The following is a 21,148-nucleotide window of genomic DNA, read 5'->3' as shown; positions in this document are numbered from 1 at the left end:
CAGCAATCGTTATCAGGGCAAACACTCACCTTTTTAGCCCGGAAAAACTGTTTTGTCGATTGAATCGATCGAAACTGAGGAAGGATTGAATCGTTTCTCTGTCGTCGAGAGGAGAAAGAGAGAGAGAAAGGGTCGGCAAAAGAAAAGGAAGAAAATGAGAAATTGTTTTTTTGGTCTTTTATATTTTGAGATACATCCAATCAGAAGAGGCCACATAGGGTTACTTCAACCGTTCTTTGGATGCTCACTTGAATATCGATTCTCATGTTTTTGGGCTTTTCTTTTTGTTTTTGAATTATTTTTGATCCAGTAACTCTAATAGCAATCCACTAAAAACTGCCACTGGCCTTGCTCTTATGTTTCTGTCTGATGATTTATTTTACTGACATTTTCTCCATTTTTACATTTTTTATAGTATTAAAAATATTTAGAACATCAATTTTTTAGAGATTCTGGAGGTGATTTCTGGTTCAAGGCCCGTCGTGTACTTCTTATTGGGCTTTTCTTCTTCTTCACTGTCTCGTCCTCTTGGTTTCGTCATATCTTCTTCTTCTTTGTTTCTTCTTCATCGAGGACTCAAATCCTTCGGAAGAAGAAGCTGCTCTCGTTCTCGCGGAATTCGATTAAGACGGAGTGGTTTCTCGGCGATGCCTTGTTCTTCTTCTGAGAATCTTACGGCTTCTCGCGTTCGGTTGTGGCGGAGGAGGTGGTGTCGGTGGTGGTGGTGGAGCTGAGAATGCTTCTGTCACAAATTTCAGGCTGAACGAGTCTACTTTCCTTGCTTCTCTCATGGCCATGTGGATCGCTTATCTTTGGTACTACTAATTTTCGTTTTGTTTGTCTAATTTCTCGCGGCCTTGAAGATTGTTAAGCATCTGGTTTGTTTATTGAGAGAATATAGTTAGGTTGCTTGTAGTGGATTGGATAGTTGAGCGATTGATTGGTTCTTAAGACGACGGCATTGTAACTTGTAACTCTCCGAGTAAAATTCTGATTGAGCAGATGGAATTTTTTTTTTTTTTCTTTTTTCTTCTTCTTCCAGATTCTGGTTTTGATCCTTCTGCTGCTGGCTTGCATGTAGCTTCTGATGGGAAACATGAGGTTCTGGACGTCGTTGACTGCTATATTTGTGGTTTACTTGAATTTTTGCTCCCGGGGTTCTTTGTTTGTTGAAGTGGCTGTGACCTGTATCCTTTTTTTTTTTTTTTATCATTCAGCACTGGAAGTGGGGATATAGATACATCCACAGTGGTAAAAGCCGATGAAGATGGTCATATTCGTGGAGCATCAGGTCAGTGTTTTGATCTAGAAAGACAAATGGCCTGTTATTGATGCTGTTGTGTGGCGTGATGGAGAAGTATGGAGTGTTGCACTTGATACGCAGAGTCTGGAAGAGGATCCAGATTGCGGGAAACTAGCAGACTTCTCCCCTGACTTACTTTGAAGTTTATAGGATTGATTGCAAAGCACTTATTAGCTTGTGTTTTGTGATTTTTATCTTGCATTATTGACATTCTGCTGTGTTTTGTGATTTTTATCTTGCATTATTGACATTCTGCTGTGTTTTTTTTTTTAAGCCGTGAACAAGAGGCGCCTAATTTTTGCAAGTAGTGCTGGCAACACTGGTCCAGCTTTGACAACAGTCGGAGCACCGGGTGGAACAACTTCCAGTATCATTGGTGTTGGCGCATCTGTTTCTCCTGCAATGGCAGCTGGTGCCCATTCAGTAGTGGAACCTCCCCGCGAGGGGCTTAAATACACTTGGTATTTTCACTGTTTTCCTTTCTTTTGATTCATTCTATAGCTAGTTGTAGCTGGCATTAAATAGTTGTTATTGTTATATTGTAGGTCAAGCCGGGGGCCAACATCTGATGGGGATCTTGGTGTCTGCATTAGTGCACCTGGTGGGTCTGTTGCTCCTGTTCCTACATGGACGCTTCAAAGACGCATGCTTATGAATGGAACATCAATGGCATCTCCTTCTGCCTGTGGAGCGATTGCGTTACTTCTAAGTGCTATGAAGGTTTCTTATTCAACATTATTTTTTTACTTTTGGTATATCCGTTTCTTTTTTCCGTTATTTTCCTTCTGCTGCTGACATTCTTTGATACTTCTGTAGGCTGAAGGCATCCCAGTTAGCCCGTACACTGTGAGAAGGGCCGTCGAGAATACGTCTACACCTGTAGGTGATCTGCCTAAAGATAAACTAACTACTGGACAAGGGCTTATGCAAGTCGATAAGTAAGATTCTATACTGTGTAATTAATATGACACCATATTTTAAATAGTTAGTTAATTTATTTTGTTATGACAGGGCATATGAATACTTAAAAAAGGTTTCAGGACTGCCCATGCGTATTCTATCAGATAAAGGACAATCTTTCCGGAAAAATAAGTAAGTAAACAAAGACTTTGAACTTTATTTTAAGATTTCAAGCTAGAAGCTTATTAAAAACTTGCTTGCTGAAACGTATCCCAGATTCTTAATAGAATTAATTATAAACAAGAAAAACTGATGTTGGTCTCCAATTTATATTTTGAAATTGCATCTCATCCTTGTGTAGCTATTGACCTAAAGGGCTTCCTACTTTTTCCTGGGGAAAGTTTCCTTAGATTTTGAGTTTTGTCGATAAAACATGTACCTATCTTTTTATGTTGAACTCTGTAAACGCAGTTCCAACATCACGGGGCATCTACCTGCGGGAGGGTACTGCGGGAGGTGAGCTGTTTCTATATTTCATGGATATGTTCACTCAGGAGTATGCATAGCATAGTAACCTGCGCAAATGCATACCAACATAAATTCTATATAAAAAATCATTATCTTCATGTGACATGCCATATTCGTCCGTTTCTGAAATATCAAGTTCTTTGAATGCCCTATCATGGAGCCAAATTTTCGCTTGGCATACTTTATCTCCTACCAGATGCATAGTATTATTTACTTTCAGGCTTTTGTTATATCTCATGTCTGTGATATGAAACAAGCATAGTTTTGACTTTCCAATGGACTGTACAAGTTGATCCGAAGTTCCATGAAGGTGCAAGTAATTTAAAGGAACTTGTCTCTTTTGAGGAATGTCTTGAGTTGCACTCCACAGATGAAGGAGTTGTACGGGTTCCTGACTATCTCCTTCTCACTCATAATGGACGTAGTATCTTGTATCTTGCTTATCATGGCACTCCACAGATACTGTTTCCAACCCTGTATCTTGCTCCTTCTGTTCGGTTTGCTTTTCCGTGCCATGTTATCTCTGTAGTAAAGTTATATCATCTGTTTTCAGCGTTGTTGTGGACCCCACAAATATTGGGTATGGTGTGCATTACTTTGAAGTTTATGGGATTGATTGCAAAGCACCAGAGCGTGGTTCTCTTTTCAGAATTCCAGTAACGATAATATTTCCCGAGACTGTGCAAATCGACCTCCAGTTCATTTCAACAAATGTCTTTCATCTCAGGTTATCGTCTGTGGACTTTGTGATGTGTGCTTTATAACAAATAAGTCCTCTGAAACGGCATCCATCTTTTACCTTTGATATTTTATTGTCAATAATTCCCACTGTAGGCCACATTGAACGAAGATATATCATGGAGCAACATGGGCTGAGGCTACAATGCGAACATGGGCTGAGGCTACAATGCGAACTTCGGGGTTTGATACTACACGACGATTTTATATTGATACACTTCAGGTAGGGCACATTCAAGGATAATTCATTTTTTTTTTCTTTTCTTTTAATGCTGCTGGTTCTAATCATTACTTAATTTGCAGCTTTTCCCATTGCGAAGGCCTATCAAGTGGGAGAGCGCATCAACTTTCGCATCTCCATCTACTAAAAGCTTTACGTTTCCTGTGTTTAGTGGTCAAACGATGGAACTAGCTATAGCTCAATTCTGGTCAACTGGCCTTGGAAGTCGTGAACCGACTATCGTTGACTTTGAGGTATGAACTGAGAATTATGTGTGTAAATATATATGCTGTTAAGGCTGTTGCAAAAGTCATGTCAAATGCTTGTGTTGTATTGTCTTTTGTGTCATCCTGTTCTCGTGAACCTCTACTTTTTATTTTAGATCTGTTGTCCCATCTTTTTTTCTTACTGGTTTCCTGATTTTCCTTCTCATACTAGTTTATCTTTTGGCCCACGTTAATGTATTGCATATTTCTTTCTGCAATTTGGTTCCCCTTCCAATTTTAGCCTCGCTTTAGTTGGATGTTAGGTATCTGGTTTAGCAATATTCACTCCTCTTTGTGCATTCTCGTTTAGGAATGGTTTTGGAAAAGAATTTCAGGTGAAGAATAATTAAAATGTTCTAGGTTAGTCTTTATGCTGTAACTCCTATGTTATGAGCAAAGTTCTATGTTTCGTTTGCTCACGAGTACCAACTATATTGAGGACATAGTGGGACTTGTTAGAAATGAGTTGACGGAAGTTATGTGTGGTACTTTAGATCGCATTTCATGGAATTGGGGTCGGTAAAGAAGAATTGTTTTCACCAGGCATGAAAATGTGCAGCTGCTGGAAAAGTTGAAGCAGCTCATTTTGTTTATCGAGAGAAAAGTGGGGGTAAGATTGTGAACTGTGTTACGTCGTACTTTATTTTGAAAAGCTAGATATAATTTTCAGAAAAGAACAAAATTACGAAACACAGTTGATTTTTTGCGTGTTTTCTGTAGTCAGTATATCATTTTTTGCAACCTTAGAATTCATGAAGAGCTGAATTTTTCCATCTAATTTACTGGTGATGCAGGAGGTTCGGCTAAACTTACATTCTGAACCAGATGGTCCAGTCACAGGAAGGTTAAAAGCATAAACTTAAGCACCGGTTCATTGTCTAAGCTACGGTCCAAACTTAGTTTTTTAAATATTTTACGTTTTAAGAAAAGTCATATGAGTGATTCATATTCCATCCTAGAAGTTTATGTGTAAGATGGATTCTAGAAGAACTTGGAGCATGTATTTAAGAAGTGGGTAAGTGATCCTTGAATTTTCTTAAGTCCTTATGTGAACTCGAAGACATATAAAATGGTAGCAAATAGTCTTGCATATGCATTTCAGTTAGAGTATAAATCTATATTTAACTACTTTTTACAAAATGTTTTTAATGTTTACAATGTTAAACTAATAATATTGTTGACATCAACGACATGTAAATTATGTAGGAGTTGCTTGGAAAAAGTTAATATTTGATTTTAACTACTACTTGTTCATATTTATTTTACTTTTTCTTTTATTATTAAAGTTTATATTTATTTTACTTTTGCACAAAAAAGAACTGCTTAATTAAGAAAAAGGTTTAACCCATACCACACGAATATTTGCCGCAAATAAATGATCGAGTATATAAACTAGACGTTAGTAGTTAGTTGTCATGTATGTTTTGATATTTATGTGATGCGTGAATGATGTATTTAGTTGTTTATATATTTTTATTAATTTATGATTATATATTGTCTATATATTTTAAGTAGATAGAAAATAAAATGTAAATGATATATATATATATATACTCAAAAGTTAGTAGTTACATTTTATTACATATATATATATATATATATCATTTATATTTTATTTTTTATCTACTCAAAAGTTTTTTGTTTACTTAAAATTTATTATACGGTTATATTTGATGTAAAACTTTCTAACATCATAAAACTAATTTAGTATTACATATAATTAAGTATTTTCAATTATATGTAAAGATCCTTGGACTCTTGATCATCATCCTCGACCTGCGAATGGTAGGAATAGAATGCATCCAAATTTAATGGTTAATCATTTAATTAATTCGGTCACCAGAGGGTGACATTTACCGATTCTTCAGGAGTTTATAGATCTAGAGGATATTCAGATTATTCGAAGTATGACTAAAAGTAAGTCTTATAAATCGGATCGGTTGATTTGGCATTATTCCAAGTCTGAGAAATATTCAGTGCGTTCGGGTAATGGGCTGGCTAGGGCGATGGTGGAGGAGGTAGAGTGTGGTCCAACATGTACGATTGTAAGAGCCCAAGCATGGAAACTTCATGTTCCACCTAAAATTAAACACTTTTTCTGGTAAATTGCATCTGGCACTCTCCCAGTGACGGATCGATTGGCTCATCGAGGGGTCCAGTGTGATACTAGGTGTAAAAGATGTGATTCAGCATGTGAGACAATTAATCATGCTCTTTTTGAGTGCCCATACTCGTGTCTAATTTGCGGTTTGTCCCTAATTCAGGTTTCTCCAGGGGATTTCCCATATGAGTCGGTGTATTCGAATCTTGATTGTATCTAATAGAGAGGTTCCTCTCTATCAAGAGATCAAAACTCTCTTAACCAGTTACCCTGGATTCTTTGGTCGATTTGGAAGGATAGGAGTAAAAAAGTTTTTCAAGGAACGCAACTTGATTCTGATGAGGTGACTAATCAGGCTGTAAATGAGAATTACTTTAGGAGGAGGCATAAGTCCGAGTAATAGATTCTGTAGGTATTTATGATCCATCGGTCGTTGTGGCTCCCTCGCTGCATCTGGATCAGAGTCCATCTTGTCAAATAGACGGCTCCTGGAAAGTTTTTGATCCAAATTCAGGGTTAAGATGGTGGTGGTGTAATGGTGACGCTTATACCATTTTGTTGGGTGCTAGATGTCTTCGGCGAAGCCCTTAACCGCTACACACAGAATTGGAGGCTATGTTTGGGCTATGGAGTGTCTTTGATATGCTCAAATTTACCCTAGAGTTATTCTCTCAAATTAAGAGATCACTGTAGTATTTAGGGATCGAATCCACAAGGACTCTAGACTCACACAATAGATTTAATAATCTTCTAATTATGCTAGACATAAATATTGTAATTAAATTGCAGGGTGAAAACAGAAAATAAAAGAGTTGTTAATTAATGGTAGTAAACGCAAGGCCTAGAGAAATTCTCAGGAAATCATGGAAAATCAGATCAATCAATTAATCAAGCATAATTCAACAATTAAGCACCGTTCTTGGACTCTAAACACAATTTTAAAATAAATCAGTTCTCAATGCAAATATTATTTAAGTTTAAAACCCGAAAATCCAAATCTCTTTGCAAAATACAAGTTAAAAACCAGGTTTGAAAACAAGTTTAGATTGTTCAGAAAATTATTAAATCAAATCTCTTTGTAAAAAGTAATTTTGCTCACCAAAAGTTTTTATGAGAAAAATCAACTATATTCTCATATCAATCAATAATCATAAGATCTAAATCGAGATGACTAATCAAAGATCTAGCTTTAAGAACAACCTATGGTGAAGAACACAAAAGTAATGAATCTGAATAATCAATCAATCAAACAATCCATGAAATCCCTAGTGAGAAACCCTAAACCTAACAAGTAGATCTACTCAGACATAATCAATGAAGAACACATCATAGACTGAATAAATTGCATTAAGAAATTAAAAGAAGTAGAAAAGGAGTTATGAATCTTCTCTGAATGAGTCTTGATTTTCTCTCCAAAAGTTCTATAAAAATGTATCTCTCAAAAGTTGCAGAAAAAAATTAAGCATAGGTCTAAACAGTGACTTAAAAATCCTATTTATAGTGTAAAACATGAGTGGGAGCTTAATTGCAAAAAGAAGAGTTTATGGGCCTAATTTGGAAATCTTCTGAACTTTAAAAAGATGGGAAATTCAATTGTCATTCGACTGTTGTTTCAGGAAGAAAACCCTCCTGTCGTTTATAAGACCCATCAGTCTGAAGAACTTGATTCTCCAGCTTCTAAACATGAGTGTTAAGTGAATCAAACTTCCCGGTCAGCTCAATGTAGACATTGTTGATCTTTCCATGGAAGTTCACTATCAACTTATCTTAACCTTGAAGAATCTGCTCAAGCATGGCCTCCATTCAACTCTCAGAAGTCGATGGAGGAAGAGACTGATAGGAAGAATTACCATAAGTCCTTCTGAAACTGCTGTTATGTTGTTGCTTCTAGTATTTTGGCTTAGGAGTGTAGCATGAAGAGTTCCCACTGTAAGACCTGTTACCTTGCTGATTGCCAAATTTCTGTCCCAGATACCAAGCCATACACATAGTTAACATCCTGCACCTGCAAAATTAGAGGTTCTCTGAGAAGGCGTTGATCCCTGAGAAGAAGTACAATACCATCCTACACCTACAAAATTATCAGTTTCTTTTCAAGATCCATCAACAAAATACCGATAGCCGGAATAAACCGTTGGGAGGGAAGATATGCTCCCTTGGACCCTAGTAGACGAAACAGCAAGGCCTGAGCTCTGATCCACTGCCTCAACCTCCCCTGAGCCTGCTGCCAGGTCGACGCCTCACCAACCGCCACCCGAACAACCTCATCAGGTCGTTCATCCTGATTTTCAAAAACTCCAGCGTTCCTTGCTTTCCAAATATACCACATAAGCTAAGGGAAAGCCCGTACTTGGGATCCCAGATTCTTCGGGCCCAGAATGTGATCCATATTAGCAAACACTGACTCCGTTGGGAAAGAATTTGGACCCACCGGAACCTATGCTAACGCCCATACTTGACGCGCTGGAGGACACACAAAAATAGCATGATTGGTAGTCTCCTCATCAGCCCCACATCTCACACATCCGACATCACAATTTATCCCCCGTCTTCGCAAATTGGCCGAAACAGAAATGCAACCAGACAAAACTTGCCACATGAAATGCTTAAGTTTTGGTGGACAAGGAATTTGCCAAACCGTGGCAAGGAGAGAAGTAATCTCTAGACCGGATCCAAGAGCCGGAAGGTTCTTGGGAGGACCATATGTACCGCATCATAACCTGACTTTACCGTATACTTTCATGATTTTGTAAAATGCCATCCTAAAGAATCTGCCTTCGGAAAACTACCTAAAGGTATGGCCCCGATCAAGACAACATCCTTCGGTTCAATATTCTCAGCTTCATTGGGAAATCTTGTCTTCAAATTCCCATGGCTAGCAACATCCAAAGCTAGTTGATACTCCCAATCAAGTCCTCTGAAGAAAATGCTCAACAGTTGCACCCGCAAAAAGCCATGATGCGGACAGTCTCTCTCATAAGCTTTGAATCTGACCCAAGCTGCCTTGAAAGCTTCATCTGATCTTTGCTTAAACACAGACAGTTGACTCTCAGCTCATCAGACATCGCATCATCATAGAAATAATTGGGGAAGGCCACCTTGATTTCTTGCCAGATTGTCAAAGATCCAAGTTTTCAACTGTTTCAGCCATTGAGATGCTTCTCCTGCAAGAGAGTATGGGAAAAGCTTGTAGTAGATGTAGTTTTCAGTAACTCCATTAGCCTTGATACTAGTGACAAGATCCTCAAAGTGTTCAATGTGGTCTAGAGACTTCTCATGCGGCAGGTTCGAGACAGGTCTTTGCCCAACTAAGGTGAAGTACGCAGGCTTCAGCTCATATTCATTCCTTAGGAATGGAGGAGGAATAATGGCAGAGCAGTTCTCATAAACCAAATCAGCTTTGTTGAAGTCTGCGATAGTCCTAATCAGCTCCCGGTTGTGGTCTTGTCATCCTTGAACGTTCCGCGGATTGCTTCCATTCATTACAGCTCTATCCACACCAGCATTGGGGTTGCGTCGATCGATGCCAGGTTGGCGTTGATCGATTCAATCTGCATTGTTGTCGACAATGATGATTTCTTACTCCATCACTCTCCCTTCAACATTAAGTTTCTGGCCTTGCTCGTTGTGCATATGACTCTCTTAATCCCTCAAAACTCCAGCATCATCAACCCTCATAATTATTGTCTTAACCATCTTTGCTAACTTAGCTGCTTTCTTGTTCTCACGATCTAACTTTCCCAACTCTTGGTTTGTAAGCTTCACTATTGGACCAATTTTATTGTTCCGGGTGCTAGGCTTAGGAGGCATGCACTCTGTTTTAAAAATCCCCGCCTAGCACAGATTACACCTCGCAAAATCGCTAGATCCACCCTCTCCGCTTCAATTAATGACTAATCCCCGCCTAACATCGATTATCTAATTATGTCTGTCTAATTTGATTATAACCCGTCTAATCTGATTACTTTTCGCTTATTTTTTTGTATACCGGTTATTTTTTAAGCCAATGAATTATTATTTTTGTTAGTTAGACATTTAAATTAAGAGTTTGTGATGTTTTACAATAACTAATGTACAAACTTATAATAAAAATCATAAAATTTTATTTTAATATTATGTTTTTACGTATTTACCGTAATTTTAAAGACAATACTATAGTTTTATATTTTATTTGATGTTTTCTTTTAACATAAATATAATTATACAGATATTTAGTACTATATATTTTTATTTTATTATTAATTTAATAAAATAACCTAAAATTAGTCCCCGATTAATCCCTGTTTAATCTCCGCTTTTTTCGCTAGGCACTAGGCCCACCCTGACCGCCCGACTAGCGCCTAGCAATTTCTAAAACATGGCATGAAACACACAAGAGAAAAGAAATAAAAAACATGTTAGTAACAAATGAAAAGAAAAATTTAGACAAAATTAAAGATGTTAATCTAATGGTGAATCAAAAGAGTCTCCAACAACGGCGCCAAAATTTGATATGTTCAAATTTACCCTAGAGCTACTCTTTCAAATTAAGAGATCACTGTAGTATTTAGAGATCAAATCCACAATGACTCTAGACTCAGTCAATAGATTTAATAATCTTCTAATTCTCCTAAAAAAAATTATTGTACTTAAATTGCAGGACAAAAACAGAAAACAAAAGAGTTGTAAATAAATGAGAATAAACGCTAGGCCTAGGGAAATTCTCGGGAAATCATGAAAAATCAGATCAATCAATTAATTAAACATGATTCAACAATTAAGCAACGCTTTTGAACTCTAAACACAATTATAAAATAAATAAGTTCTCACTGCAAATATTATTTAAGTTTAAAACCCAAAAATCCAAATCTCTTTGCAAAATCTAAGTTAAAAAGGAGCTTTGAAAACAAGTTTAGATAGTTCACAAAATTACTAAATCAAATCTCTTTATCAAAAGTAATTTTGCTCACCAAAAGTTTTTATCAGAAAAATCAATTATATTCTCATATCAATCAATAATCCTAAAATCTAAATCCAGATGACTAATCAAAGATCTAGCTTTAAGAACAACCTATAGTGAAGAAAAAGAAAGATAATGAATCCAAATAATCAATCATTCTAACAATCCTGAAATTCTTAATGAGAAACCCTAAACTTAACAAAAATATCTATTCAAACATAATCAATTAAGAACACATCATATTCTGAATAAACTGCACTAAGAAATAAAATAAAAAAACTAAAAAAGGAGTTCTGAATATTCTCTGAAAAAGTCTTCGTTCTTATCTACAGGATTCTGTCATGTCTAGGAGAGTTGAAAATTCAATAGTAGTGTTTTGTTCTATAAAGAATACAAGCATGACCTTATCGTCTAAAAGTTTGGACCCATATATTATTACAGTAAGGCTAAGACAAATAACTACTATATTCTTATGCATTTGAAAGTACTACTCCTATTAATCAGTTGTATACTACGGTGAATGAAAGTATATACTACTACAAAAAAAAAAAAGGAACATTTGGAAACTTGTATGTAAATACGGCTCTTTCATTATAACCACTAGTCCACTACACTATAGACAATCAAGGATTTAGAATTACGAGAATCAATACTACCTCCGTGTTAATATACTTGTCATTCTAGGCCTAATTTTTTTGTTTTAGTAGAAAATTATCTCATTTGGCCCTTATTAAATAAATAAAAAATTAAATCTTTTAGAATTCCATAGTGTGATTATGAGTAATGTAGTTACCTGTGAACCGCGTTGTTGCAAGTTATTCACAAATTTAGCGAGTCCGAGACAGACACATGTGTTATATACCAAACCGGAACGTGTTTGGGAGATCAGTGCCTGATGATGTGGTTTACGTTCTTAGATCTATATATGTCAATGTATTCTCCTTACTAATTCCAATTTGTTAAGAACTGAGTATGAATCTCTTATTTCCTTTTATCGCATCCAACGGCTGATAACAATCAAAGCTGCACGTGTCAAATCCCATTCCTTGGCCGAATGTTCTAAGCTTGTGCTCAAGTAATGCAGCTTCTTCTTCAATCCTCCCTGACTTCTGCAAAACCCCATTTCAAAGCTGTGAGTAAAACATCCAAAAGTCCATAACACTTGCATAAGCTATAAAAAAATGGGTTTCTTCATTACCTTGTAGAGTTCGAGGAGTAAGTTATCAATGGAGTCTTGAGACTCAAAAGAACAGAGATAACGAAAGGATTTGATGGCTTCAATTCCTTCATCAGATCGGTCCAACTGTTTCATCACAACTGCCATGTCCTTCAGTGCACTATCAACTCGACTCCAGCGTTTATTGCAGCCCAAAACAATGATATAGCTCGATTCGGATCTTTATCTATCAACTGTTCTTCCAATAACATCCACATGTTAGAATTCACAATCATAAACACAATCATAGAAAGATTCAAGAAGATCACTAAAATGTAAAAGCTCTTAAGAGAAATCTTCAGACGAGGAGACGAATTAAGAAACCCTAAACTAGGGCAAAAGAAAATAAAAATCCCCCTTTCTTGCTTTCCCGGGAAGATTCATTGTACCTGCGCATGTTTGGCTCTGACGTAAGGAGAATCACCAGAAGGAACCTTGTGAACAATGTGAAACGGATCACGTTTCTCCGACGACGACGAGCAAGAATACGGTTGTCTCTTCCTCTCTGGCAACGGCATCGCCGTCACATAATCTCTTGCTCTCGCCGGCGGCGGAGTATAGTAAACCCCAGGCGGAGCACGACGTTCTCCGAAGGAACACATTTTCTTGGCGATTCTCTTCAATTTTTCTCAGAGAAAAAAAATCAAATCCTCAGAGATCGATCGTCCTTCGTGGAAAGATCAAAGAACTCAAATGCTCTTCTTTAGCTTGAAAGAAACAGAGTCGAAGAAGTGAGAAAGTGATAATAATTACAAGGACTTTGTATATAAATAAACAAACTTTGATGCAGGGGTAAAAAGGGTAATTCGCATTAATCTAGTTTTAAGCATTGTTTTTTACGGTTAATTTAATTTAATCATCTGCAAAAGCTAAGACAAAAGGAACTAAACAAGCTTTGAGTTTTTTTTAAAGGTGAACCACATCATGGCATTTGCTTGCTCGTTACTACTCTAATCAGAGATCAGTCTTTTTTGTCTCCATCTTCTTTCTTCGATTCCCATATGACTTTATAAGGCTGCATTGAGCCTTCTGCTACATTCTCAACAGATGAAGCTTCCCTTCTAAAAACAGCTATCTGAGAAGCAAACCCGGGTTCTACTTCACCAGACCCACCAACACCGCTGAACTCGACGCTGTAGTTATGGACTTTGGCGAGCTTAGACGCCCAGTTGTTAAACTGTTCTCTTGTCCACTCGAATTTGTGGTCGTGGTTCCTGAGTTTAGGAAGCTGTGACTCGGTTTTGTCTTCTTCTTGGGTTTCTGGTGTAGACCGCTGGAGGATTGCGTTGAACTCGAAATTTGGTGTTGAGACAATCAGGAGCTTAGGGCGAAACAAGCTCAGAACTTTTTCTCCAAATTGACAGGCTTGATCTTCTTCCATGTGCTCAATAACCTACAGATTCATAACAGATTAGAGGTTGCTTTTGATGAACATGCACAAACTTTTAAGGATAAGAAAGCAGATGAGAGGAGAACCTCTAAGCAAGTGCCGATGTCTATGTCATACAGCCTAGAGTCAAACTCAAGGATGGAACCATCATAAAGTGTAGCAGAGACGTTGCAAGCTTCCTTGTTTAGTTTTATATGTAGCATCTGAAGATGAAACACAACGAACACAAAAACATAAGTAAATCTACCATTTCTTTTCGATTACACAATATGCAGCCTTCATCAAACACGCATCAATTTTTTAGATGCACTAGTTTCATCAAGTTATTTCTTCTAGTGAGAGGGAATTAAAAAAACAGTGGTATGTGATTTTGAATACCTTAGCAGCACGGGCAAGACCCTTGGGTGAAATGTCAACACCGATGATGGTTTGAAGTGAAGTTGGATAGTCAAGTAGAGAGTCTAATAAACTTCCAGATCCGCATCCAAAATCAACCTGTAACGAGAATAGAGGTGTCATCTTACGCTTATTTACAGTGCTACCAATTAGGACAATAGAGACTGAAACAATTGAAGGAGTTCAAAGACGAAGTCTTGAATTTAGAATCCCAAGAAGCCGGAAGACATATAAAGAGCTTACCAAAGTAGAAGCGGATGATTCTCTTATATGTTTCAGTGCATATTCAACAGTGGAGGTTTGAAAAAAGCCGCCTCCATTCGTTCTTCTGATGGCCCTTTCACTCCCAACAAAAGTATACTGTAATTTAAAGTTGGACGTTCTGCGCCAAAAAAGCAGAGATTCTCATCAGTATCAAATATAAATGTTCATGAACCTCTTAACTTAGTCATAGATATAGGTCTAATTTTTGTTCATCCTCTGCCTTCAGCTATGAAAGCTTCGATACAGCAAAGGTGAATTGTTAATAATAATGCTACCTTACATAACTTTGCCTCTTTTTCATATTGATCAGAGCCAGAATTTTGTAGTTACTAGTAAGTAAGTTCACTACTGAAGGCAGTACAAATGTCAACATTTGATATAAACACTTTTTTGTTTTCTTCCAACCAGAAAATCGTTTTCAGAAATATCATCCTATAACATCCAACAAATGTAAACATTAGACGCAATACCTGATAGTAGCGAGCGGACTGTCACAGTATCAGAAGCAGCAGCCAAAATCAAGCTTCTGCAGCATCAGGGAATGTAGTACTAAAAGAAGCATGTTCACCCACAGTCATCTGAGTAACAGCTGATTCTATATGAGGATTCATGGATCCAGTCCCTACCTCAAACTCTATCTCTTCATTGCTTTCAATGAGTTCTATTAAGGGTTCACAATTAGCCGAATATTCAGCATCCACCTCAGATTCCATATCTTCATTGCTTTCGATGTCATCACTTGCAGATTGAGATTCACCATCACTCGAATANATGGTTTGAAGTGAAGTTGGATAGTCAAGTAGAGAGTCTAATAAACTTCCAGATCCGCATCCAAAATCAACCTGTAACGAGAATAGAGGTGTCATCTTACGCTTATTTACAGTGCTACCAATTAGGACAATAGAGACTGAAACAATTGAAGGAGTTCAAAGACGAAGTCTTGAATTTAGAATCCCAAGAAGCCGGAAGACATATAAAGAGCTTACCAAAGTAGAAGCGGATGATTCTCTTATATGTTTCAGTGCATATTCAACAGTGGAGGTTTGAAAAAAGCCGCCTCCATTCGTTCTTCTGATGGCCCTTTCACTCCCAACAAAAGTATACTGTAATTTAAAGTTGGACGTTCTGCGCCAAAAAAGCAGAGATTCTCATCAGTATCAAATATAAATGTTCATGAACCTCTTAACTTAGTCATAGATATAGGTCTAATTTTTGTTCATCCTCTGCCTTCAGCTATGAAAGCTTCGATACAGCAAAGGTGAATTGTTAATAATAATGCTACCTTACATAACTTTGCCTCTTTTTCATATTGATCAGAGCCAGAATTTTGTAGTTACTAGTAAGTAAGTTCACTACTGAAGGCAGTACAAATGTCAACATTTGATATAAACACTTTTTTGTTTTCTTCCAACCAGAAAATCGTTTTCAGAAATATCATCCTATAACATCCAACAAATGTAAACATTAGACGCAATACCTGATAGTAGCGAGCGGACTGTCACAGTATCAGAAGCAGCAGCCAAAATCAAGCTTCTGCAGCATCAGGGAATGTAGTACTAAAAGAAGCATGTTCACCCACAGTCATCTGAGTAACAGCTGATTCTATATGAGGATTCATGGATCCAGTCCCTACCTCAAACTCTATCTCTTCATTGCTTTCAATGAGTTCTATTAAGGGTTCACAATTAGCCGAATATTCAGCATCCACCTCAGATTCCATATCTTCATTGCTTTCGATGTCATCACTTGCAGATTGAGATTCACCATCACTCGAATATTCGGGATCCACTGCCAAAGACAAGAATAACATATACTAACCACAGAACCACTTGTTATAGATTGACCTCGCTTCTCTGCTGATGGCACAATTGTGGTTTTTGATTCAGAGCTGTGTCCATTTGGGGAAATCGGCGGGGCCTCAAAAACATTAGGAGTTGAAGATTTGATATCCTGGTCGTCGTCTGTATCAGATGGTTGTTCCACATCCAGGTCATCGAAAAACTTACTAAACCATAGGAGGGCTTTTAATGAAGCATTTTGAATGGCATCATTTTCCTTCTCATAGAATTTTCTCGGTGAACATTCTAAAACCAAATCCTGAGACTTTGTTAAAATTTTCACTTCACATCTAAACCTAATCCCTGATCCTGGTGTATCTTCTTTTCCCCTACTCAAATCATCATTATCAGCATCGTCAACTCCTGAGACCTTCAACTTCTTGTGAGATCTGAATATGTCAGATAACGATTCCACAGGAGCATTGGATGAAGAAAAGACGGGTTCTGCTAGTCGGTGCTGGTGGCAAAACATGCAGAGAATCTCCCTGGGGAGTGGACCTCTCCAATTAGATTTTGTAGTGAATGAAGAAGGCAACTGTGCAGCAATTACTGCTTGCCGGGAAATATTGTAGATTCCATTGGGTGACATACCACAACATATCCTGTAGAAGCCACAAAGCTAATGTCATACATCAGTGCATGATAAGATATGCAATGCTTCATCGGAAGGCCAAGACAAACATCAAAAGCAATACTTCAGAGTTAGTAAACGTAAGTAATGTAATGTTCCCAAAAACCTTGATTGAAATGAAGATGTGAAAAGGAATTCCAGACATAAAACTGAGCAAAAGTTGGCAGGAGGAAGTGACCTGTAAAATGACTTCACAGTTACATCATCACAGTCAAGATCGTTGGACTTCCATCGGTAACCAACAGATGCCAAAATAGCATCCCCGTGAATATCTTGACCACAAATGTAACTTGCTCGTGCATTCCGAGTTTTCTCAATATGAGATGAGTCTTCATTTGAACTTCCAGAAACTTCTGATGATTTATCAGAGGACTTATTCGGAATAGCAGAGTACAATCTACACTCAGAACCACATGAAGCTTTGCCAAAAGTCCTGTTGAAAAGCAAAAATACTGTCAAGCCAGATTAACACCAAGAATGCTCCACTTACTAATAGGAAAAAAAAAAAATAACAATATAATCACCTGGATATCATCACTTGGTTACCACTTTTCAAACCGAGCCTTTCAGCAATACTATCCAAGTAATGCCGGTATGATGAAATGTAAAGCGTATCTAGCTCAACAACCCCCTTACCGAGACATGGTATAAATACAGCTGCCACTTCTCTGCTTAGTAGGGAATCAGATACATGAGTTGCTAGTGCTTCTACAATTTCTGAAGGGTATGGGTTTTTCCTTCGGAGTGAAGATTCATCTGGAGATGCGACAATATAGTCCGACAACTTTGCAGCAGCCTTCATGACATAGGAAATGACCAAAGAAGTATCTGATTCCACAGAAGGATCAATAATTTTACAACGACTGTTAATCTTTGCATCAAATGTAGCAATCACAGAAACAGGAACTGAGCCGCAACAATCACCATCCCTTCGCAATACTGCTCTAAGGTGAGCNCCCCTACTCAAATTATCATTATCAGCATCGTCAACTCCTGAGACCTTCAACTTCTTGTGAGATCTGAATATGTCAGATAACGATTCCACAGGAGCATTGGATGAAGAAAAGACGGGTTCTGCTAGTCGGTGCTGGTGGCAAAACATGCAGAGAATCTCCCTGGGGAGTGGACCTCTCCAATTAGATTTTGTAGTGAATGAAGAAGGCAACTGTGCAGCAATTACTGCTTGCCGGGAAATATTGTAGATTCCATTGGGTGACATACCACAACATATCCTGTAGAAGCCACAAAGCTAATGTCATACATCAGTGCATGATAAGATATGCAATGCTTCATCGGAAGGCCAAGACAAACATCAAAAGCAATACTTCAGAGTTAGTAAACGTAAGTAATGTAATGTTCCCAAAAACCTTGATTGAAATGAAGATGTGAAAAGGAATTCCAGACATAAAACTGAGCAAAAGTTGGCAGGAGGAAGTGACCTGTAAAATGACTTCACAGTTACATCATCACAGTCAAGATCGTTGGACTTCCATCGGTAACCAACAGATGCCAAGATAGCATCCCCGTGAATATCTTGACCACAAATGTAACTTGCTCGTGCATTCCGAGTTTTCTCAATATGAGATGAGTCTTCATTTGAACTTCCAGAAACTTCTGATGATTTATCAGAGGACTTATTCGGAATAGCAGAGTACAATCTACACTCAGAACCACATGAAGCTTTGCCAAAAGTCCTGTTGAAAAGCAAAAATACTGTCAAGCCAGATTAACACCAAGAATGCTCCACTTACTAATAGGAAAAAAAAAAAATAACAATATAATCACCTGGATATCATCACTTGGTTACCACTTTTCAAACCGAGCCTTTCAGCAATACTATCCAAGTAATGCCGGTATGATGAAATGTAAAGCGTATCTAGCTCAACAACCCCCTTACCGAGACATGGTATAAATACAGCTGCCACTTCTCTGCTTAGTAGGGAATCAGATACATGAGTTGCTAGTGCTTCTACAATTTCTGAAGGGTATGGGTTTTTCCTTCGGAGTGAAGATTCATCTGGAGATGCGACAATATAGTCCGACAACTTTGCAGCAGCCTTCATGACATAGGAAATGACCAAAGAAGTATCTGATTCCACAGAAGGATCAATAATTTTACAACGACTGTTAATCTTTGCATCAAATGTAGCAATCACAGAAACAGGAACTGAGCCGCAACAATCACCATCCCTTCGCAATACTGCTCTAAGGTGAGCTCCTAGAGGATGTTCAGCTGAAAGAAACTGCAACCGATAATATAAGATATCATTTTGATCAAAGTACTGTATAAATAGAAATCAGAAAGTTCTTTTGAGATACATACCTCATCAGAAAATATATACTTAATGCGTCCAACGATCTCATCCCAAGCTTCATCTACAGTAAGATCATCATTCTGAGGACGAATGCCTAGCTNATTTTACAACGACTATTAATCTTTGCATCAAATGTAGCAATCACAGAAACAGGAACTGAGCCGCAACAATCACCATCCCTTCGCAATACTGCTCTAAGGTGAGCTCCTAGAGGATGTTCAGCTGAAAGAAACTGCAACCGATAATATAAGATATCATTTTGATCAAAGTACTGTATAAATAGAAATCAGAAAGTTCTTTTGAGATACATACCTCATCAGAAAATATATACTTAATGCGTCCAACGATCTCATCCCAAGCTTCATCTACAGTAAGATCATCATTCTGAGGACGAATGCCTAGCTGCAAAATGAATGGTACTGTCTTTGTTATATCATAAGAGATACCACAATACAAAAAGAGACACATCAACAAAGCATACCTTCTCAAGAGCCAATTCAGCAGCAGATTGTTCAGAATCCTTCTTCTTCTTTAATACGTTTGATACAACAGAAAATTCTGGTAGCTCCAAATGGCAGCGATAGAGACATGGGCCTTTTTGAGGTATTGCCAAACCTGGACAACCACTCTGAGACGAATCATGAACTTCCTCAACTCTATAACTTGCTTTAGCACCAAACTTCTGATGTATAATTGACTTCGGAGTAGGAGTACGCTTCCCCCCACCCGCCATCACAAACGCAATGTAGCTTCTTCAATACACTGAAGACAAACAAAGGGTCATATAAATATAAGCCAAAGATTAGGAAAGATGGTAACTTGACAATTCAATTCAAAGCCATAGAAAAACATTAACATACAAATCAAAAGTTCAAAAGCGAACCAACAATTTGATTGAGTTCCCACATTCTCAATGCTCTAATTCTAACAAATTTGTCTGCATTATAAGGATAAAGAATGATAAGTAAAGTCTCAGTCTTGCCAAAAGCCAAATTGTAAAACTAGTAAACGATTACGCATGCCATGGGAACAAACAGAGAGAGAAAACACAAGAAATGAGTAAAGTAACGATTTTCCGTTCCGAGGAAATACAGATAGAGGATTCGGGTTATAAAAAAAACAACCAACAACAAAAAAAAAGAGTTTTGAGTGTAGCATCAAGACATAAGAATCGTCATGACGAGAAACGATGAATCAGTGAAATTGAGTTTAATAAAGAGCCCAGAAGTTGTAAAACGATTCCGACGAACCTAAAAGCACGAAGAATCAACAGAATGTCATGTAAGAACCGAGGAGAGAGCAACAGAGAAAAAGAGAGTGGCTCAACGACGGTATCAGAAACCTTAGGAGAAGGGAAAACCGAAAAGGTCATCATCATACGATCAGGATACTCCTCTCTAATCTTAGAAATCAGAAGCGTTCCCATTCCAGAACCAGTTCCTCCTCCCAACGAATGACAAACTTGAAGACCTAATCAAATAATATACAAATCATACAATCAGAGAACAGCTTAATCAAGAATCTAACCAACCAAGAGCATCATAAGCAAAATGATCAACCCATGCTTCACCTATACTAGCAAATTCACATTTCTAATAACAGATCTGGATTCAAACCTTGAAGACAATCACAGTTCTCAGCCTCTTTCCTAAAACATCAAGAACGGAATCAATCAACTCAGCGCCTTCGGTGTAGTGACCTTTAGCCCAGTTATTTCCAGCACCAGACTGGCCAAAGACGAAGTTATCAGGGCGAAAAATCTGAACAAAGGGACCGGATCTGAGTGAATCCATAGTACCAGGCTCCAGATCCATAAGAACAGCGCGAGGAACGTACTTGCCTCCGCTTGCTTCGTTATAATAGACATTAATCCTCTCTAGCTGTAGATCTAAACCGCCACAGTACTGACCGGTGTGATCGATACCGTGCTCGCCGCAAATAACTTCCCAGATCTTAGCACCGATCTGGTTTCCGCACTGACCTCCTTGAATATGAAGGATTTCTCTCATTTTCTTCACCTGATGTTTTGTTTTGTTATTTTCTCGGGAAAATCGCACAAATCTTAAAGTTTTCTCGAGAAAATGATGGTGAGAAAATTTTTGG

General features: G+C 37.8%; 1 protein-coding gene and 2 pseudogenes across 1 annotated transcript; 1 reads left to right on the top strand and 2 right to left on the bottom strand.

Moving 5' to 3' along the window:
• LOC104727871 lies at window positions 530–5,060 on the top strand (annotated as a pseudogene).
• On the bottom strand, window positions 13,002–21,046 carry LOC104727870 (annotated as a pseudogene).
• On the bottom strand, window positions 20,203–21,054 carry LOC104722924 (tubulin beta-9 chain-like). The gene is made up of 4 exons (XM_019231827.1): window positions 20,677–21,054; window positions 20,573–20,615; window positions 20,388–20,515; window positions 20,203–20,295 (listed from the first exon to the last, which is right to left on the bottom strand). The coding sequence occupies exons 1-4, from the start codon at window positions 21,052–21,054 to the stop codon at window positions 20,203–20,205; spliced, it is 642 nt and encodes a 213-aa protein (XP_019087372.1).

Source organism: Camelina sativa, chromosome 11 (genome assembly GCF_000633955.1).
Source record: "Camelina sativa cultivar DH55 chromosome 11, Cs, whole genome shotgun sequence".
NCBI classification, from domain to species: domain Eukaryota; kingdom Viridiplantae; phylum Streptophyta; class Magnoliopsida; order Brassicales; family Brassicaceae; genus Camelina; species Camelina sativa.
Note: the sequence above shows the minus strand (reverse complement) of the source record. Positions and strands in the feature narration are given on the sequence as shown.

Coding starts and splice junctions, on each gene's coding strand:
- LOC104722924 (XM_019231827.1), bottom strand. CDS start 21,054: ATGAGAGAAATCCTTCATATTCAAGGAGGTCAGTGCGGAAACCAGATC. Junction 20,616..20,676: donor TAGGAAAGAGGCTGAGAACT/GTGATTGTCTTC, acceptor TTGCTAGTATAG/GTGAAGCATGGGTTGATCAT. Junction 20,516..20,572: donor GCTTATGATGCTCTTGGTTG/GTTAGATTCTTG, acceptor TTATTTGATTAG/GTCTTCAAGTTTGTCATTCG.